At 56.0% G+C, this 17,659-nt stretch overlaps 1 protein-coding gene across 4 annotated transcripts; it reads left to right on the forward strand.

Annotated features, from left to right (window-relative positions):
* Positions 1-4,567: 4,567 nt before the first annotated feature.
* Positions 4,568-17,241, forward strand: fbxw9 (F-box and WD repeat domain containing 9). Of its 4 annotated transcripts, none has more exons than XM_067972913.1 (12): positions 4,568-4,657; positions 5,445-5,636; positions 7,332-7,812; positions 8,323-8,462; positions 9,244-9,372; positions 10,104-10,216; positions 11,151-11,242; positions 12,391-12,539; positions 12,818-12,931; positions 13,145-13,234; positions 14,139-14,204; positions 15,120-17,241. In XM_067972913.1, the coding sequence occupies exons 3-12, from the start codon at positions 7,368-7,370 to the stop codon at positions 15,192-15,194; spliced, it is 1,413 nt and encodes a 470-aa protein (XP_067829014.1). In that variant the 5' UTR covers positions 4,568-4,657; positions 5,445-5,636; positions 7,332-7,367; the 3' UTR covers positions 15,195-17,241. The 4 variants fall into 4 exon arrangements, with proteins under 4 accessions (XP_067829014.1, XP_067829013.1, XP_067829016.1 ...); XM_067972912.1 differs by having other exon boundaries at positions 4,657-4,714; XM_067972914.1 differs by lacking the exon at positions 4,568-4,657 and adding an exon at positions 4,659-4,677.
* The last annotated feature ends 418 nt before the right edge of the window (positions 17,242-17,659 follow it).

Genomic DNA, 17,659 nt, shown 5'->3' on the forward strand with positions numbered 1-17,659 from the left:
GTCCCCAGTAGAGAGTACACACGCTCTGCAGGACACACCCCGCTTACCAAGTTCAGAGAACTTAGAGGCAGATTGGCAGGGCCTGAGGCTCAGGACCTCTGCGGTGCTAGTTGCATACAGTGGTAGTTTAACCAGCTAAAACCACACTGCCTACCAGCACAGAGCACCACTAACCTTTCTCCTTGTCTGGCTCCCTGTTTGGACATGTCTTGCATCGCGTCTATAGCTGACCCTTTCCACACTTCATGCGTTAGTGAGCCAGGCTGGTCCATCAGTGCCCCAGAGTACTGGGGCCTGTCTGCTCTCGGATCAGGCACTAGTTGGTTCGGTTACAGTCAGCGCCCCCACTGTAGAGGCCACACATCTCCCTCCTCTTCACAAGATAACGGAAAACTAGTGGTTTCTATCTGAATTGGAGTTGTGGCTGGGCTGACGCTCCGTTGTCCTAATCAGGCCGTGTGTGTAAATGAAGTGTCTCCTATGGTACTGAGTCCTACAGACCATGTTCAAAGGTCTCTGCTTTGACCTCACTGGGCTGCCCAGTGGGGTTGGCAGTATTCCATTATACTGGTGCCTATTTAAATCATAAAAATTTACGGCACAGGAGGCCATTTGACCCATGGTGTCAGCGCCAGCCGACAAAGAACCATCCAGCCTAATCCCACTTTCCAGCTCTTGGTCTGTAGCCTTGTAGGTTACGGCACTTCAAGTGCACGTCCAGGTACTTTTTAAATGAATTGAGGGTTTCTGCCTCAACCACCCTTTCAGGCAGCGAGTTCCAGACCCCCACCACCCTCTGGTTCCCCTCTAATCCTTCTACCAATTTCTTTAAATCTATGCCCCCTGGTTATTGACCCCTCTGCTAAGGGAAACAGGTCCTTCCTAGTCACTCTAGGCCCTCATAATTTTGTACACTTCAATTAAATCTCCCCTCCACCTCCTCTGTTCCAGTCCTCCAGATATAAAGGCCAGCATTCCATTAGCCTTCTTGATTATTTTCTGCACCTGTTCATGACACTTCAATGATCTATGTACCTGAACCCCAAAGTCCCTTTGGACATCCACTGTTTTTAACTTTTTACCATTTAGAAATTACCCTGTTCTATCCTTTTTTGATCCAAAGTGGATGACCTCACATTTGTCTACATTGAATTCCATTTGCCACAGTTTTGCCCATTCACCTAATCTATCAATATCGCTTTGTAATTTTATGTTTTCATCTACACTGCTTACAATGCAACCAATCTTTGTGTCATCAGCAAACTTAGATTTGAGACTTTCTATGCCTTCATCTAAGTCGTTAATAAATAGTGAATAATTGAGGCCCCAAGACAGATCCCTGCAGGACTCCACTAGTCACATCCTGCCAATGTGAGTACCTACCCATTATCCCTACTCTCTGTTGTCTTTCGCTCAGCCAACTTCCTAACCAAGTCCGTACTTTTCCCTCGATTCCATGGGCTTCTATCTTAGCTAACAGTCTCTTATGTGGGACCTTATCAAATGCCTTCTGGAAGTCCATATAAATAACATCCATTGACATTCCCCTGTCCACTACTTTAGTCACCTCTTCTTCGACAGCACCTCCCAAACCCACGATCTCTACCACCTAGAAGGACAAGGGCAGTAGACACATGGGAACAACACCACCTGCATGTTCCCCTCCAAGTCTCACACCATCCCGACTTGGAAATATATCGCCGTTCCTTCATCGTCGCTGGGTCAAAATCCTGAAACTCCCTAACAGCACTGTGGGAGAACCTTCACCACACGGACTGCAGCGGTTCAATGAAGGCAGCTCACCACCACCTTCTCAAGGGCAATTAGGGATGGGCAATAGATGCCGGCCTCGCCAGCGACGTCCACATCCCATGAACAAATGTTTAAAAACTCAGTAAAATTGGCCTTTCCCCAATTGAGAACTTTTACTCCTGTTCTATCTTTGTCCTTTTCCATAACTATGCTAAATCTAACTGAATTATGATCACTACCAGCAAAATGCTCTCCCACTGATACTCCTTCCACCTGCCCGGCTTCATTCCCTAAAACTAAGTCTAGAACTGCCCGCCCTCTTGTTGAGCTTGCTATGTACTGGCTAAAAAAAGTTCTCCTGAATGTATTTTAAGAATTCTACACCCTCTATACCTTTTACACTGATTGTATCGCAGTTAATATTAGGGTAGTTGAAATCCCCTACTATTACTGCCCTATTGTTTTTGCACTTCAGAAATTTACCTACATATTTGCTCTTCTATCTCCCTCTGACTGGCGGTCTAGAGTATACTTCCAGCTCCATTTCTCCTTTCCACTTCTTGGGTAAGGAAGGATTTCTGGCGTCGAGTTCAACTGAAGTTGGGAATGAGAATATCCCTGAGCTGCGCTCCCACACCCAGTGCCAGTGTTAATAGAGGTCCATGCCCCATGAGTAGGCCTAAGCACAAGGGAGGGGGGGAATTTTTTAAACAGCATTCTAAGGAGTAAAAATAACCATAATTGATTAGACAATTGGAAGTGGGACATTCTCTCCATCCTGCTGCTTGTGGCAAACTGGTCCAAGGAGAAGATTTTCACTGATTTTTCAGTTTTTTTTCTTACCCCACTGACCAGCTGCAGAGAATCGGTCCATTTAGCATTGCTCACGGCACTGAGAAAGTCCAACACTTTCCCTCCCCACTATCTCCCCTCCACGGCTGTAGCTGCTACCTGTCGCTGGAGAACTGGCCCCCTGGGTATTGGCTGCTCCCCTGGTGCTGGGGTCTGTGGGTATTGGCTGCTCCTCATGTGGCCATTCTATGTGAGCCGTTTCAGGCCACTGACTTATGAAAGGTCATGGAGCCTCTAATGATTGGTTTCAGTGTGGAGGGCTGGGCTGGGATGCCTGCCAGGCTGATCAATGGGATACTCACCCCACTGGCTCAGTGGGTAAATGTACTATAAAGTACGATGCTCAGTCCATGAACAATGGGCTTCCTTTCAATCGAGCTGGGGTGGTGGTTGAAACTGTGACCTTGGGGTTAGGGAAGGGGACATCGGTCAAGGTTCCTGCTCACCACCGGGTCACTCCTGCTGTTGCCTGAGGGAGAATTGGACCTGGATGTGTCTCTCTCTCCTCCACCAGCTACTGAAGTACTTTTAAAGTTTAATCACTGTTGTAATACAGGGAAATGTAGCAGCCAATCTGCACACAACAAACTCCCACAAACACAGACAAATGACCAGATAATCTGATTTTAGTGACGTCGGTCCCAGGACACCGGGGAGAACGCCCGTGCTCGTTGAATAGTGTCCCGGGATATTTTACATCGACCTGAGAGCCGGGGCCTCGGTTTAACATCTCAACCAAAAGACCGACCCTCCGACAGTGCGGCGCTCCCTCAGTACTGACCCTCCGACAGTGCAGCGCTCCCTCAGTACTGACCCTCCGACAGTGCGGCGCTCCCTCAGTACTGACCCTCCGACAGTGCAGCGCTCCCTCAGTACTGACCCTCCGACAGGGCGGCGCTCCCTCAGTACTGACCCTCCGACAGGGCGGCGCTCCCTCAGTACTGAATCTCCGACAGGGCGGCGCTCCCTCAGTACTGACCCTCCGACAGGGCGGCGCTCCCTCAGTACTGACCCTCCGACAGGGCGGCGCTCCCTCAGTACTGACCCTCCGACAGGGCGGCGCTCCCTCAGTACTGACCCTCCGACAGGGCGGCGCTCCCTCAGTACTGACCCTCCGACAGGGCGGCGCTCCCTCAGCACTGACCCTCCCCCCCCTCAGTGCTGACCCCCTCAGTGCTGACCCTCCCCTCCCTCAGCGCTGACCCCCCCAGTGCTGACCCTCCCCTCCCTCAGTGCTGACCCCCTCAGTGCTGACCCTCCCCCCCCCTCAGCGCTGACCCCCCCCCCCCCCCCTCAGCGCTGACCTACCCCCCCCCCCCCCCCCTCTCAGCGCTGACCCCCCCCCCCTCAGCGCTGACCCCCCCCCCCCCTCAGCGCTGACCCCCCCCCCCCCCCTCAGCGCTGACCCCCCCCCCCCCCTCAGCGCTGACCCCCCCCCCCCCCCTCAGCGCTGACCCCCCCCCCCCCCCCTCAGCGCTGACCCCCCCCCCCCTCAGCGCTGACCCCCCCCCCCCTCAGCGCTGACCCCCCCCCCCTCAGCGCTGACCCCCCCCCCCCGCGCTGCAGCGCTGACCCCCCCTCAGCGCTGACCCTCCCCTCCCAGTGCTGACCCTCGAGTGGGCATTGAATCCACTCCCTTCAGCCGCTCGATGCTGCCACGGGGTGGAGGCCGGGCTGGGGCGGTGATGGACGGGTGGGATTTGAAGGGCCGAGTGGCCTTCGCTGGCACTCGCACCAAGAGGCGTGAGGACGGAGTGTTCTCCGCCCTGGGCCCAGACAGGCGGTGGCCCGAGGCCCGAGGCCCCGGGCCTGGGTGTTGACACTGTCCCTGTCCCGCTCCCGCCCCCTGGTTCAGCCGCAGGGCCCGTCACCCCGGGCAACGCCCCGCCCCGATGCCACGTGACCCTAACCGGGCCCAATCAGGTTCTAGGGGGCGGGGCTGCAGCGTGATCATGTGACTGCGGGGCTGTCATGGTGACGCCATAAGGGCGCGCCGCTGGTCGGCTCCTGCTCGTCACGTGGTGTTTTGTGATGTAGTGAGAGCGCGCCGCAGGTAGGCGGAGCCGGGAGCGGGTGAGCGCCTGAGGAGGCGGAAAGAGCCCGGGCCCGGGTAACAGGGAGTGGGCCCGAGGGGAGGAGGGTCTGAGCTCAATGGGGGAGGGTCAGGGGAGGTGATGAGGTCAATGGGGGGGTCACACGGGTGGTGAGGTCACGAGGGGGTTGGGGGTCACGGAGTGGTGAGGTCAATGGGGGAGGGGGTTGGGAGGTCAATGGGGGTGGGGGTCACAGGGGGTAGTGGGGTTCACAGGGGGTGGTGAGGTCAATGGGGGAGGGGGTTGGGGGGTCAATGGGGGAGGGGGTTGGGGGTCAATGGGGGAGGGGGTTGGGGGGTCAATGGGGAGGGGGTTGGGGGGTCAATGGGGGAGGGGGTTGGGGGGTCAATGGGGGAGGGGGTTGGGGGGTCAATGGGGGAGGGGGTTGGGGGTCAATGGGGGAGGGGGTTGGGGGGTCAATGGGGGAGGGGGTCAATGGGGGAGGGGGTTGGGGGGTCAATGGGGGAGGGGGTTGGGGGTCAATGGGGGAGGGGGTTGGGGGTCAATGGGGGAGGGGGTTGGGGGGTCAATGGGGGAGGGGGTTGGGGGGTCAATGGGGGAGGGGGGTTGGGGGTGGTGAGGTCAGTGGGGGAGGGGGGGGGTGGTCACAGGGGGTAGTGGGGGAGGGGGTTGGGTTCACAGGGGGTGGTGAGGTCAGAGGGGGTTGGGGGTCACAGGGGGTGGTGAGGTCACTGGGGGAGGATGCAGAGATCCCTGTTTTCTTTAACCTGGTGGTTTTGTTCTCAGTCCTAGTGCTCTGAAATCTGAGACAAAACCTCAGCACAAAGTCCTTCCTCTCGCTCAGGCGATCGATTCTCACTGCAGGACAGGCTGTTGTGACGGTGATTTCAGTCCAGCTGATGAAATGCATTGTGCCATCAAGTGACTTGGGAGCAGATTTTCCATCAATGTTCTTTGGCTGAAGACATTTCCTGAAATGTAAGTCTTGTATTTAATTTCCTTTCTACATTTCAGTAGTTTGAAAGGCTGCTTATTTAGTGTAAAGTACAATCCCCATGACTTGTACTTCAATTACCCACCGCCCAGATAATCACCAGTGTTTCACAGATACAACTTTACACAAGATGTTGAAAAAGAATGAGACTGGATTCGTGCCTTTCACAACCTCACGATGCTTTACAGCCAATGAAATTCTTGGTGTAGTCACTGCAGTAATAGAGAGATGCAGGCGCCAATTTGCGCACAGCAAGATCCACAGACGGTCTCCTTTGTCCTTTATATTCTACTTGTCTTTTTTTCCCATGCCGAGCGATTGTTGTACCTTGTGGGTAACACGAACCTCAGGCATTGTCACCGACCCGCCCGTTCCGTTACCCACTGCAAAGGGTCTTCACTGATTCTCGTTAATGAAGGTTCCAGTTTATATTATCAATTGATTGACGTTAAAGCAATTTCTGTCTGTTCCCTCCACAACCCCCCCCCCACCCCCCAAAAAGAATTTTATTATATATTTCTGAATTATGCCCTGCTTTTTTGGTAAGAATCAGACAGGTTTAATATGTTGTGGGATGAGCATTCCCATTCTGGGACCAGAGCCACACTTCTGCCAGGACACCTGAGACCCCAGGACAGATCCTGATCCCAATAACGGGCGTCGGAGCAGGTCCCGGCCCCAGCAACGGGTGTCGGAGCAGGTCCATCAGTCTTTGTGAATCCCTGCAAGCACCTCTGGCTCTTGATGTGCTGATTGGCTGAAGCAGAGTGAATTTCTCTCCTTTTCCCCCCCCCACCCCCACGATGATGCCTCGATGATGACCGCGTACTGAGCCACACACCAGGGAGGTCGGAACATCAATCATGGTCTGTACTGAGTGAGCTGATCTGAGGCAGCAGTTTGGGTCCTACAACTGATCTCTGCTCCTGGTTAGAGAGGGGAAAGTTCAGCCAGTGCCCCTGCCTCTGCTCCTTCTCCAGTGACCCTGGTGTGTGTGTGTGTGTGTGTGAGAGAACATTGGGGTGAGGACAGGATTGGGCTCAGCTGTGATGCCTCCCAAGTCCAATAACTGCTGTACCATGTTGTCCAGGTTCAGACTGGAGCAGGTACTGTTAGACACCTAGAACAGTACCCAGCGAGGACCATCATCTTCAGGAGAAGTGGGGAGGGAGGAATTGGAGATAAAATACAGGGTTAAAAAAACAGACCAATTTTCAAATTCAGACCCAAATACTCATTAATGTTTCGACCTTTATCGGGACAGCACCCTGTGAAGAGGTTTGAGGTGCAGCCACTCCCCAGTGACGCACACTCCCTTTCACTGGGCTTCCTATCCTCAGCCACACGTTTGCAGAGTCCAATGAGACACTGGGTGTCTGTGCTTTGACAGTTTAAAAAGATCCCCACTAACCGAATCTCTGCGATCCATTGGACAGGATTCCACGAAATCACAGCCGTTGTTTTGCATTAGCAAAAGTTATTTGGTAGGATTTAAAAAGAAAATGCCTTGTCTATGATGGACTAGCTCTGAGTGTCCAGCCTCGCCCAGTATATGGGAGCCAGGCAGCTACCTGTCCGTTCTCTGCCATCGGACACTTGCTGTGAGTGGATTGGAAGTGCAAGGCCCCTTTCTGTCTGCCCAGTTTGTACAGTTTATGTATTTGGTTTGTTTCCGGCAGCTCCTGTTCCTCTGAGACTGGGACAGTAACAGCAGGATGGCGAGTGAGCAGAGCGATGACTCCAGTCTGCACCTGCCCCAGTCTGAGGGCCAGTTGGACCTGGAGCACGAGAAAGACCTGGAGGTCCAAGCCCAGGAGTACGTGGATCGCGTGTGGAACCCCGAGACGTCTGGCCCCCGGCCTCAAAGCTGCCCCCTGGAGCCATGCAGTGAGCAGCAGCTGAGGAGCAGCAAATCGAGCGGCTCTGACCTGAGTGTGAAGCTGCGGACCAGCCAGGTTCTGCCCGGTGAGAGTGCCCAGTCGGGGCTGCTTTCCCTTCCGTGGGAGCTGGTCCTCGAGATCTGTTCCTATCTGGACGCCAGGTTTGTGCTTGGAGTTCTCCCATTAGTTTGCCGAACGTTCCAAAGTGTCCTGACTGATGAGGTGACCTGGAGAATCCGGGCCCAGAAGATCCTCGGGATGAGTTACCCGGTGCTGGAAGGTGGGTTTCTGCTTTTCTTTCACTCGCCCTGAATCCACTGTCCGCCACAGGCACCTCTGACCAGGGAATGGCGCCCCCCCTCCCCCGGGGTGGGGGCGCGGGGTGGGGGGCGCCCCCCCTCCCCCGGGGTGGGGGCGCGGGGTGGGGGGCGCCCCCCCTCCCCCGGGGTGGGGGCGCGGGGTGGGGGGCGCCCCCCCTCCCCCGGGGTGGGGGCGCGGGGTGGGGGGCGCCCCCCCTCCCCCGGGGTGGGGGCGCGGGGTGGGGGGCGCCCCCCCTCCCCCGGGGTGGGGGGCGCCCCCCCTCCCCCGGGGTGGGGGGCGCCCCCCCTCCCCCGGGGTGGGGGGCGCCCCCCCTCCCCCGGGGTGGGGGGCGCGGGGTGGGGGGCGCCCCCCCTCCCCCGGGGTGGGGGCGCGGGGTGGGGGGCGCCCCCCCTCCCCCGGGGTGGGGGCGCGGAGTGGGGGGCGCCCCCCCTCCCCGGGTCTGTGTTTAATCTTGTTCCTCTTTTAATAGGGAAGGATTTTGATTGGCCAACTGCCTGTATTGAGCTTGAGGAGCATCTCTCCCATTGGTCGAGCGATGACCCGAGGGCGGAGCATTTCTCCCTGAGTGACGGGCACTTTGCCTCCGTCGACTCCGTGCTGTTGGTTCAGGTAAAGTCACACAGCGAACACGCTCCACCTGGTCTCGGTCTGAGTCTGAGCAGCCGGGGGAGGGGAGGTCGGTCTGTCTGTCTGGGTCCGAGCAACCGGGGGAGGGGAGGTCGGTCTGTCTGTCTGGGTCTGAGCAGCCGGGGGAGGGGAGGTCGGTCTGTCTGTCTGGGTCTGAGCAGCCGGGGGAGGGGAGGTCGGTCTGTCTGTCTGGGTCCGAGCAGCCGGGGGAGGGGAGGTCGGTCTGTCTGTCTGGGTCTGAGCAGCCGGGGGAGGGGAGGTCTATTTGTTTGTCTGGGTCTGAGCAGCCGGGGGAGGGGAGGTCGGTCTGTCTGTCTGGGTCTGAGCAGCCGGGGGAGGGGAGGTCGGTCTGTCTGTCTGGGTCTGAGCAGCCGGGGGAGGGGAGGTCGGTGTGTCTGTCTGGGTCTGAGCAGCCGGGGGAGGGGAGGTCTGTCTGTCTGTGTCTGAGCAGCCGGGGGAGGGGAGGTCGGTCTGTCTGTGTCTGAGCAGCCGGGGGAGGGGAGGTCTGTCTGTCTGTGTCTGAGCAGCCGGGGGAGGGGAGGTCGGTCTGTCTGTGTCTGAGCAGCTGGGGGAGGGGGGGGGGGTGGTGGAGATCTGTCTGTGTCTGAGCTGCCGGGGTGGGGTGCAGTGGGGGAGGATCTGTCTCTGTCTCTGTCTCTGTCTCTGTGTCTGTGTCTGAGCTGCTGAGGGGGTCTGTGCGGGCACAGAGCAGGTCCCTGCTGCCTGGTGAGATGTATAACAGTCCCTGCTACTTGTTGTTCAGAATGCTTCGCTGTGCATCTCAGGATCCAGGGATCGGAACGTCAACATCTGGGACCTGAGGCGTTTGGGTCAGGTCAGGGAGAAGGTGCTGGTGAAGACTCTGGGAGATCACCCACGGGGAACCCACAGGGTACGGGCAGCAGCTGCTACAATCAGAGTGTGGAGATATTTCTATAATGTGGATATGTTCTATACAACTTGTGGAATAATATATAATGTGTATAGATTCTACAGCATGTGCCTGGAAATTGCTGACAGTCACCTTATAAACCCTAGTGCCCTCCCCTCGAACAGACTGCCCAAACACTCTGTCCAGGTTCACAGGCAAAGAGTGGCTGCAGGGTGAGCTTCTGGAAGGTTGAGGTGGAACGGTTGCTCGATTAATGTAAACCTGTCCCAGCTTCTCCTCGTCTGCCAGGGAGCCGCGTGTGAGCTAAGACACGGGGCAACTAACGGTGTCGCGACTGAGATTGTTGTGGCCCCCCCCCCTGCCCCACTAATGGGTATTTACTTTCTGTTCCAAATTCCACCCCACTCCTGGCCGTTACTTTGAAGAAGAGCAGGGGGAGTTCTCCCTGGGGCCAATATTTATCCCTCAACCAACATCACTAAAACAGATTATTTGGTGATTATCATATTGCTGTTTGTGGGATCTTGCTGTGCTCAAATTGGCTGCCGCGTTTCCTACATTACAACAGTGACTACACTTCAAAAAGTTCTTCCATTGGCTGTAAAGCGCTTTGGGACGTCCTGAGGTGGTGAAAGGCACAATATAAATGCAGGTCTTTTTCGGAGTGTACTGTTGTGAGGCTCTCCTGCCTTTTCCTTTTTGCTGACGCCCTCTCTCCACTCCTGTTGCAGGGCTGGGTGTGGGCTCTTGCTGCCCAGGAGAACATGCTGTGCTCTGGATCGTGGGACAGCAGTATCAAACTCTGGGACTTGGCTTCCGACGGGGCAGCAGTCCGAGAGATCAGGTAGCGGCTGGCTCTCTGTGCCAGCAGTGTTAGCGATGCAGCGTCTGGTGCAGGTGGTGGGAGGGTTGTGCCTGGGACCCTGCTCGGAGAGTCTAATGACCCCAGTGGCGGTCTCCCCGTGCCATTGGCTGGTGTTCCCTTCTCACTTGCATCTGAGGGCTGCCAGGCCTTTAATTTACCCGGGTTCCCGGAAGCAAGGCACCAGATTGGGAGCCTAGTCGGGTAGAAGCCCCCTATGTGCTAACAGTTCATCGCCAAAATAACCAGTGACAGAGGCTCGAATCTCTCGGGGGCCCTTGACCACAGTCCCGACTGGAACCTGAGAGTCTCCGGTCCACTGGTCTGGATTACAGTCCAGTCTCATCACGGTAGATGGACTGAGAGCTTGAACGGAATAAACTAGAAGTGGTCCAGAGACCCATCAGACTGCACTGGTGTGGAGGCTGTTAGGAGTTGGTCAGCCTGCAGTGGTAACTGCGCAGGTAGGGCACTCGCTGAGTGTTTGTACTGTGTGTTCCCCAACCTGCAGAATATACTGGGAAACTGGAATTTGAGGGGCCCAACACTGAACGCCCATCAGTTCAGGAGCTGCGGCTCCTTACAGAGAGTTGGGCTGCAGTACGGGTGACTTTGGCCGCACTGCTCTTGGGTTAGGAGGGGTTAATCATCCAGGGACCCTGCTTGTGATCTCCGGTCTTGCTGCAAAGTGCCTGTGTGTGGATATTAAGTGACGACGGGGTTGGACTCAACTGTGACGCCCCCAAAGTCAAATAGCCTTCGTTAAGGCAACAAAGAACCGACCCCCAGCCAGTGGATGCCCCGGGAGGGGAGGGGAATAGGTGGCAGGCTGCTCTCTGTGCCGGGAGGGGGGTGGGGGTAATGGCAGCCAGTTTAATCGGTACCAGCATGGTGACTGAAGGTTTTATTTCTGCAGAGGGAAGGCGGCAGTGTTGTGCCTGGTGTATCTCCCTGATGTCTTGGTGACTGGATCGTACGATAAAACTGTCACCATGTACGACCCACGAGGTTAGGCAGCTCCTTCCTGTTCTTTCTGTTGGGGGGGTGGTGGAGAGGAGTCTGGTCACAGTCGAATCTGGTCAGCGGGTTAATGCACCCCCCGGTACTGACACACTCAGAACAGGGAGAGTCAGTGCCTTCAGGGGCAGAGGGGGGGACTGTACCCCAGGGAGAGTCAGTGCCTTTAGGGGCAGAGGGGGGGACTGTACCCCAGGGAGAGTCAGTGCCTTCAGGGGAGGAGGGGGGACTGTACCCCAGGGAGAGTCAGTGCCTTTAGGGGAGGAAGGGGGACTGTACCCCAGGGAGAGTCAGTGCCTTCAGGGGCAGAGGGGGGACTGTACCCCAGGGAGAGTCAGTGCCTTTAGGGGCAGAGGGGACTGTACCCCTGGGAGAGTCAGTGCCTTCAGGGGAGGAGGGGGGACTGTACCCCAGGGAGAGGGGACTGTACCCCAGGGAGAGGGGACTGTACCCCAGGGAGAGGGGACTGTACCCCAGGGAGAGTCAGTGCCTTTAGGGGCAGAGGGGACTGTACCCCTGGGAGAGTCAGTGCCTTCAGGGGAGGAGGGGGGACTGTACCCCAGGGAGAGGGGACTGTACCCCAGGGAGAGGGGACTGTACCCCAGGGAGAGGGGACTGTACCCCAGGGAGAGTCAGTGCCTTCAGGGGCAGAGGGGACTGTACCCCAGGGAGAGTCAGCGCCTTCAGGGGAGGAGGGGGACTGTACCCCAGGGAGAGTCAGTGCCTTCAGGGGAGGAGGGGGACTGTACCCCAGGGAGAGTCAGTGCCTTCAGGGGCGGAGGGGGACTGTACCCCAGGGAGAGGAGACTGTACCTCAGGGAGAGTCAGTGCCTTCAGGGGCGGAGGGGGACTGTACCTCAGGGAGAGTCAGCACCCTCCGGGGAGGAGGGGGGCTGTCCCCCAGCCACTCCCATCGCTTCCCTTGGGTTGAAGACTGACCGTTGGAAGCTCCTACAGAGCCCCTGGTGCCAAAAGCTCAGGCAATGGGAGTCGCTCTTTCTGGGAGGCAAAAGATTCCGTGCTCCTATCACTGGTGTGAGCAATGAATTATTAAATGAAGTTGATTTTGTTGGTTTATTATCGGTGAATTGGTTAATGTTTAATTCCCTCTCTGACCGGCTCCGTCCCGTGTCCTGCAGTGGGTTACCCGGTGTTGTCCAGCCGGAAGATGCACTCCAGTGCCGTGCTCTGCCTCGCGGCTGACCATCGCTTTGTGCTGTCCGGCAGCGAGGACCGGACTTTGGTGGTGATTGATCGACGAACCAATCACATTCTTCAAAGGCTTCAGGTACGCGGTGACTTATCATCAATCAGATAAAGCAGAGAATTATTAGCAAAGGACGTGAAGCCCAAAACAGCTCTGGTCCTTTTCACAGACAAGAAGGTGGGGCTAGTCCCTCGACCCCGCGTCCCCACCTTCTCACCGCCTCCCCTCGACCCCCTCCGCCTCCCCTCGACCCCCTCCGCCGAAGAGGGGTGTAGGGAGGAGGCTTTAAGCCTCTTGTATTGTGCATTTACTGGGCTGTTCTTGACGGCAGCGTTCCTGAGTCTTTGTCTTTCTCTCAGCTGGACTCCTACCTGTTGACAATGTCATACCTGAATGGAGAGCTGTGGGCTGGGGACAAGTGGGGGCTCGTCCATGTCTTTGACCAAAAGGATGGCAACTTCCAGCACGTCAAGGTAAGGCTGTGTGCTTGGTGTTGGGGGCAGGCGTGGGAATGTGTTACATAAAATGACCTCCAGGAGCTGATGGGCAGGTACAGGACAGGTGTGGGGTTTAGAGAGTTGTGGGTGATCTTGCAGGAACTGGTTCTTTATCAGTTACTGGCTGTGTTGCGCTCTAATTAATATATTCTCTTGTGCGGTGACCAACTCTTGATTTTTCTCCCTCAGTGTTTCAATGTTGGTCATCGTTCCCAGCTTACTGGAATCAGTCATTCTCTCGGTACTCTGTACACATCATCAACAGATAAAACTATCAAGGTAGGTCCCTGGGATTTCAGTGCCCTTCCTGTGGCAGCGATCAGTAATTTGAGACACAGGTGAAATGTTAACTGGCTCCCTCGAGCCTGAAGGTCCCAGGTTTTATCCCTGGCCTGTGCTGATCTGAGTCGGGGCTTTAGATGTCGCACTGCACTGGGGAAGGGCGGGTCAAATCAGCCTGGGCTCCTGCTCCTGCTCACTCTTGAGTGACCACCCCCTCCTGCTGTGAGGGACAGGATCAGAGGATCAAGCTCGCCAATCGAGTAGGCAGGTAACATTCACTGGGCCCCCACTAGTGGCAGCCGGAGTCAGTGCCTTCACCAGGGAGAGGAGACAATCCAAGGTGTCTCCTGCTACCTAATGAATTAATACTAGGAATAGGAACAGGAAGAGGCCATTCAGCCCCTCGAGCCTGCTCCACTATTCAGTTAGATCGTGGCTGATCTGTATCTTGACTCCATTTACCCGCCTTGGTTCTGTAACCCTTTAATGCCCTCACCCAACAAAAATCCATCAATCTCTGACTTGAAAGCTCCAATTGACCCCCTGCTCCCACAGCCCTTTTGTGGGACAGAGTTCTAGATTTCCACTCCCCTTTGTGTGAAAAAGTGTTTCCTGACATCACCCCTGAACGACCGAGCTCTTCTCCCCACCCTCCCCCACACCCCCCACACCTTGTCTGGACTCCCCCCACCAGAGGAAATAGTTTCTCTCTATCTACCCAATGAAATCCTTTAATCATTTTAAACACCTCAATCAGATCACCCCTCAACCATCTAAACTTGGGAATATAGGCCGAGTTTGTGGAGCCTGTCCTGGTAATTTGATCCTGTGAGCCCCCTCCCTGAGCCGGGGTGGGTTGTCCAGGCCGTGTATTAATCAGTGTGTTCACTTTGTTCCCTAGGTTCACGTGCCCACAGAGCCACCACACACAGTTTGCACTTTACCACACGGTGATGTGGTGAATGGGGTGAGTACCGATCTTTCCCCCCTCAACCGGGTATCGGGGCTCTGCAGGAGGACCCAGGGGCCCAGGTCACTGCCCTCTTCCTGTTTTCCCCCCCCCCCCCCCGGAACGGGTATCGGGGCTTTGCAGGAAGCAGGGGGAGGAGTTGCCAAACCCTGCAAGATTTGCTGGGGGTGGGGGCAGGATCGTCGGGGGATTTAGTACTTTAATAACTGACGTGGGAGTGGCCTGGCCGATGGTGCTGAATCTGAGTGGGAATTAAATCAGAGTCAAACAATCCATGTTTACAGGAGAGGGGTGCCCTTTGATTTACTGACCCTGGGCCCAATCACTGGGCCCCTCATCCCCAGAGGACGGTGAGATCAGTGACCCAAGACCTTGCTGCCAGTTGAAAATGTGTCCCTGTGGGCCCCACCCACCAGCTCCTGACCTCCGCAAATAGAGGCACAACCTTCAACTGAGCAACCCAGACAGTGTGATGAGGGTCTTGGGAACGGACCCTCGTCTGCCCCCCCACCCCCACCCCCCCCCCCCCCCCCCCCCCATGGGTAAATGAAGTGCCTGGTGTGGTCCTGAGGGGATCCCAAGTTCTGCCCCTGGTCTGTGCTGAGTTAGCTGATCCCACGGCGGTTGTGACTACAGTTGGCCCCTTGACTGGGGAGGAGAAAATCAGCTGCCCCGATTACTGTCCAGTGATCCCTGCCGGAAAATGTGCGGGTTGGATCGGGCTCGGCTGTGATTCCCCCCCAAGGTCAAGCATCCTGCCGGGCTCTCGCATGGAGAATGGTCACTGGGGGCTGGGGCCTGGGGAGCCCAGGCACTGGAGGGGGTCGATACATGGTCCCCCCTGGGGCTAACGGTGGCCGGTTGTCGTCGTCCCCCGAGGGTAATGGTGGACCTTGGTGTTTCCTGCTGCAGATCTGTGTGGAGGGGAATGTGCTGGCAGCAGCTTCTGGATCCATGTCCCTGGAGATCTGGAGGATGACGAAGTGACGAGACCTGCTCGAGCTGGCCGATTTGTTCGGGTTCCTCTGGGACAGTGTAGGAGGGACCGACAGTCTGTCCCACCATCACCGGGACTGCAGGTGGTCTCGGGACCCTCCGTAAGAACCCCTGCTAACGTCATGTGACTGCAGCCATCCCCACCTCGTATTTCCTAATGCATTAAATTCCTATTGAATGAGACGCTGACACATATATTAATATTCTTCGTGTCGGTTTCTTGAATCTCTTGTTCTGCGTGTGACGGCGGCAGATTCTGATGATGCTGAAAATGTGGTTGACGGACAGACTCTCGGGGCAGGAATAGGCCCCTGGCCGGAGCCATGGTTTACATTCGAGTCTCGATGCCGTGATCTGCGGCAGTTCGACCCTCACCAATTCAGGACCCACTGATTCTGGTGCTTTGTTGATGAGAACAGAACGCACATTTTAAACAAAATTACTCAGATAATGCAATTCTGCCCCCAATTTCTCTCCTCTGTTCCAGGGTGGGCGAGGGACCCATCACTGGGGTGACCCAGGCAGTGCTAGGCCACTCACTGAAACCTGCAGGAAACACTGGCTGAATGTTGTTGGCAGAGTTTCTGTCCGATGTCTAGGCTGTTTTTTGCTGGGGTGAGAGGCTCTTTCCAAGATCCCCACGTGTGGGTGAACGGACAGACTGCAAAGTTCCCCATGGTCATTGAAGCCACCGCACTCCACAGAGCAGGGCGCAGTCTCATCGCAAACACCCAGTGCAAAACATGAATACCCTCCCCCCTCCCTCTCCTTCCTTCCCCCCCCAACCCCCCCTCCTGAAGGTGTTGCCTGTTGCAGGGTTTGGTTCCTGGGTCTCTGCTCTGTAAGTCCCTCCAGTGGCATGGTACAGATTGAGAGTAGTGTGGGGCCTGGATTCTAGGCACCAACTCCTTGCTTAGCCTGAATGTCCCTACCGTGGCTTGGTGTAATTATCCAGAACCGGGAAGCCTGGGCTTCGTCCCTGGCCTGTGCTGATCTCAGCCCGGATACATTTGGCCTCTGTGCCCCTGGGCTAAGGAGGTGAAAGAAATCAGCCAGAGTTCCTGCTCCTGATCTCCATCCAAACACACCCATGGGGGGCGCCGCACTTGGCCCTGTCTTTGCCCAATATTCACACCCGCACTTTGGAGCAGGCATCACAGGACAGTGAGTGGGAGCAGGACCCCTCGTTCCCCTTGGCCTTGGGCAGCGCTCTCACCTCAGAGTCAGAAGGTCGTGGGTTCACGCCCCACTCCAGAGACTGAGGGAGCTGTTAAACCGAGGCCCCATCTGCCTTCTCCAGTGGATGCAAAAGATCCCACGGCCACTATTCAAAGAGCAGAGGAGTTCAATAATAACTTTCAAACGGGAATTGGATAAATACTTGAAAAGGAGAAATTTTCAGGGCTATGGGGAACGAGCAGGGGGAGTGAGGCTAATTGGATAGCTCTTTCAAAGAGCCGGCACAGGCACGATGGGCTGAATGGCCTCTTATGCTGTATTATTCTCCCTGGTGTCCTGGCCAATATTTATCCCTCAACCAACATAGCTAAAACAGATTCTTTGGTTGACCTCGCTGTGCGCAAATTGGTTGCTGCATTTACTACATTACAACTGTGACTACATTTGAAAATTGCTTTCTTTGGGACATCCTGAGGTTGTGAAAGGCGCTATATAAATGCAAGTTCTTTTTCTGTTCCGCTTGTTGTGACCTGTTCATTTACTGGATAAATGCCCTGTATTCTTGAAGGATGGGTTTCTTTGGTCCTCTTGAGATCGAGAGTTGGTCAGCTTTTATACTGATTTTGCTGACCGAATGGCCAGTGACTGCACAGGCGAGTTTGCACGTTCCCCCGTGAGGTGAGTGCCCTATCTCGGTCCCACAGGGCAGGAACTCTCTGGAGGCCCAGTCAGCCTTGGCAGTGTTTACTGTTCCCACAGAGCAGAGGCTGGGGGTGACTCACCTGTTTATTAAAAAGGGGACCAGAAATGATGTATAAATGGGAATATATTATAAATTAAAATAAAATATTTGAATGGATTGTTGTGTTTTCAGAGTTCGCCCCAACTATATTCAAGACCTCCGAACGCAATTGTCTGACTCCTGGGGAGGGGGAAGAGTGGGGACAGTCGCTGCTTGTGCCCGGCGCCCGTGAGCCGTGCTCTGTGCCCGGCGCCCGTGGGCCGTGCTCTGTGCCCGGCGCCCGTGGGCCGTGCTCTGTGGGCCGTGCTCTGTGGGCGGCACGCGGTGCCTGCAAGCTGCTCCTGGGATACCCCTTCACTGTAGAGGCTGAAATACTGAGCTGTGAAAAGTCAGGTTTTAAATGGGGAGACCCAGCAGTGTTAGGATCACGTCCTCTAATCTCTGGGCTGGGAGTTTGCTGGAAGTGGGGCCTGTACGACGGCCAACCATTATCTTGCATCAGTCATAACCCCAGCTTGACCCGTCATTGCAGAGG

This window comes from Heptranchias perlo, chromosome 37 (genome assembly GCF_035084215.1).
Source record: "Heptranchias perlo isolate sHepPer1 chromosome 37, sHepPer1.hap1, whole genome shotgun sequence".
Taxonomy (NCBI): domain Eukaryota; kingdom Metazoa; phylum Chordata; class Chondrichthyes; order Hexanchiformes; family Hexanchidae; genus Heptranchias; species Heptranchias perlo.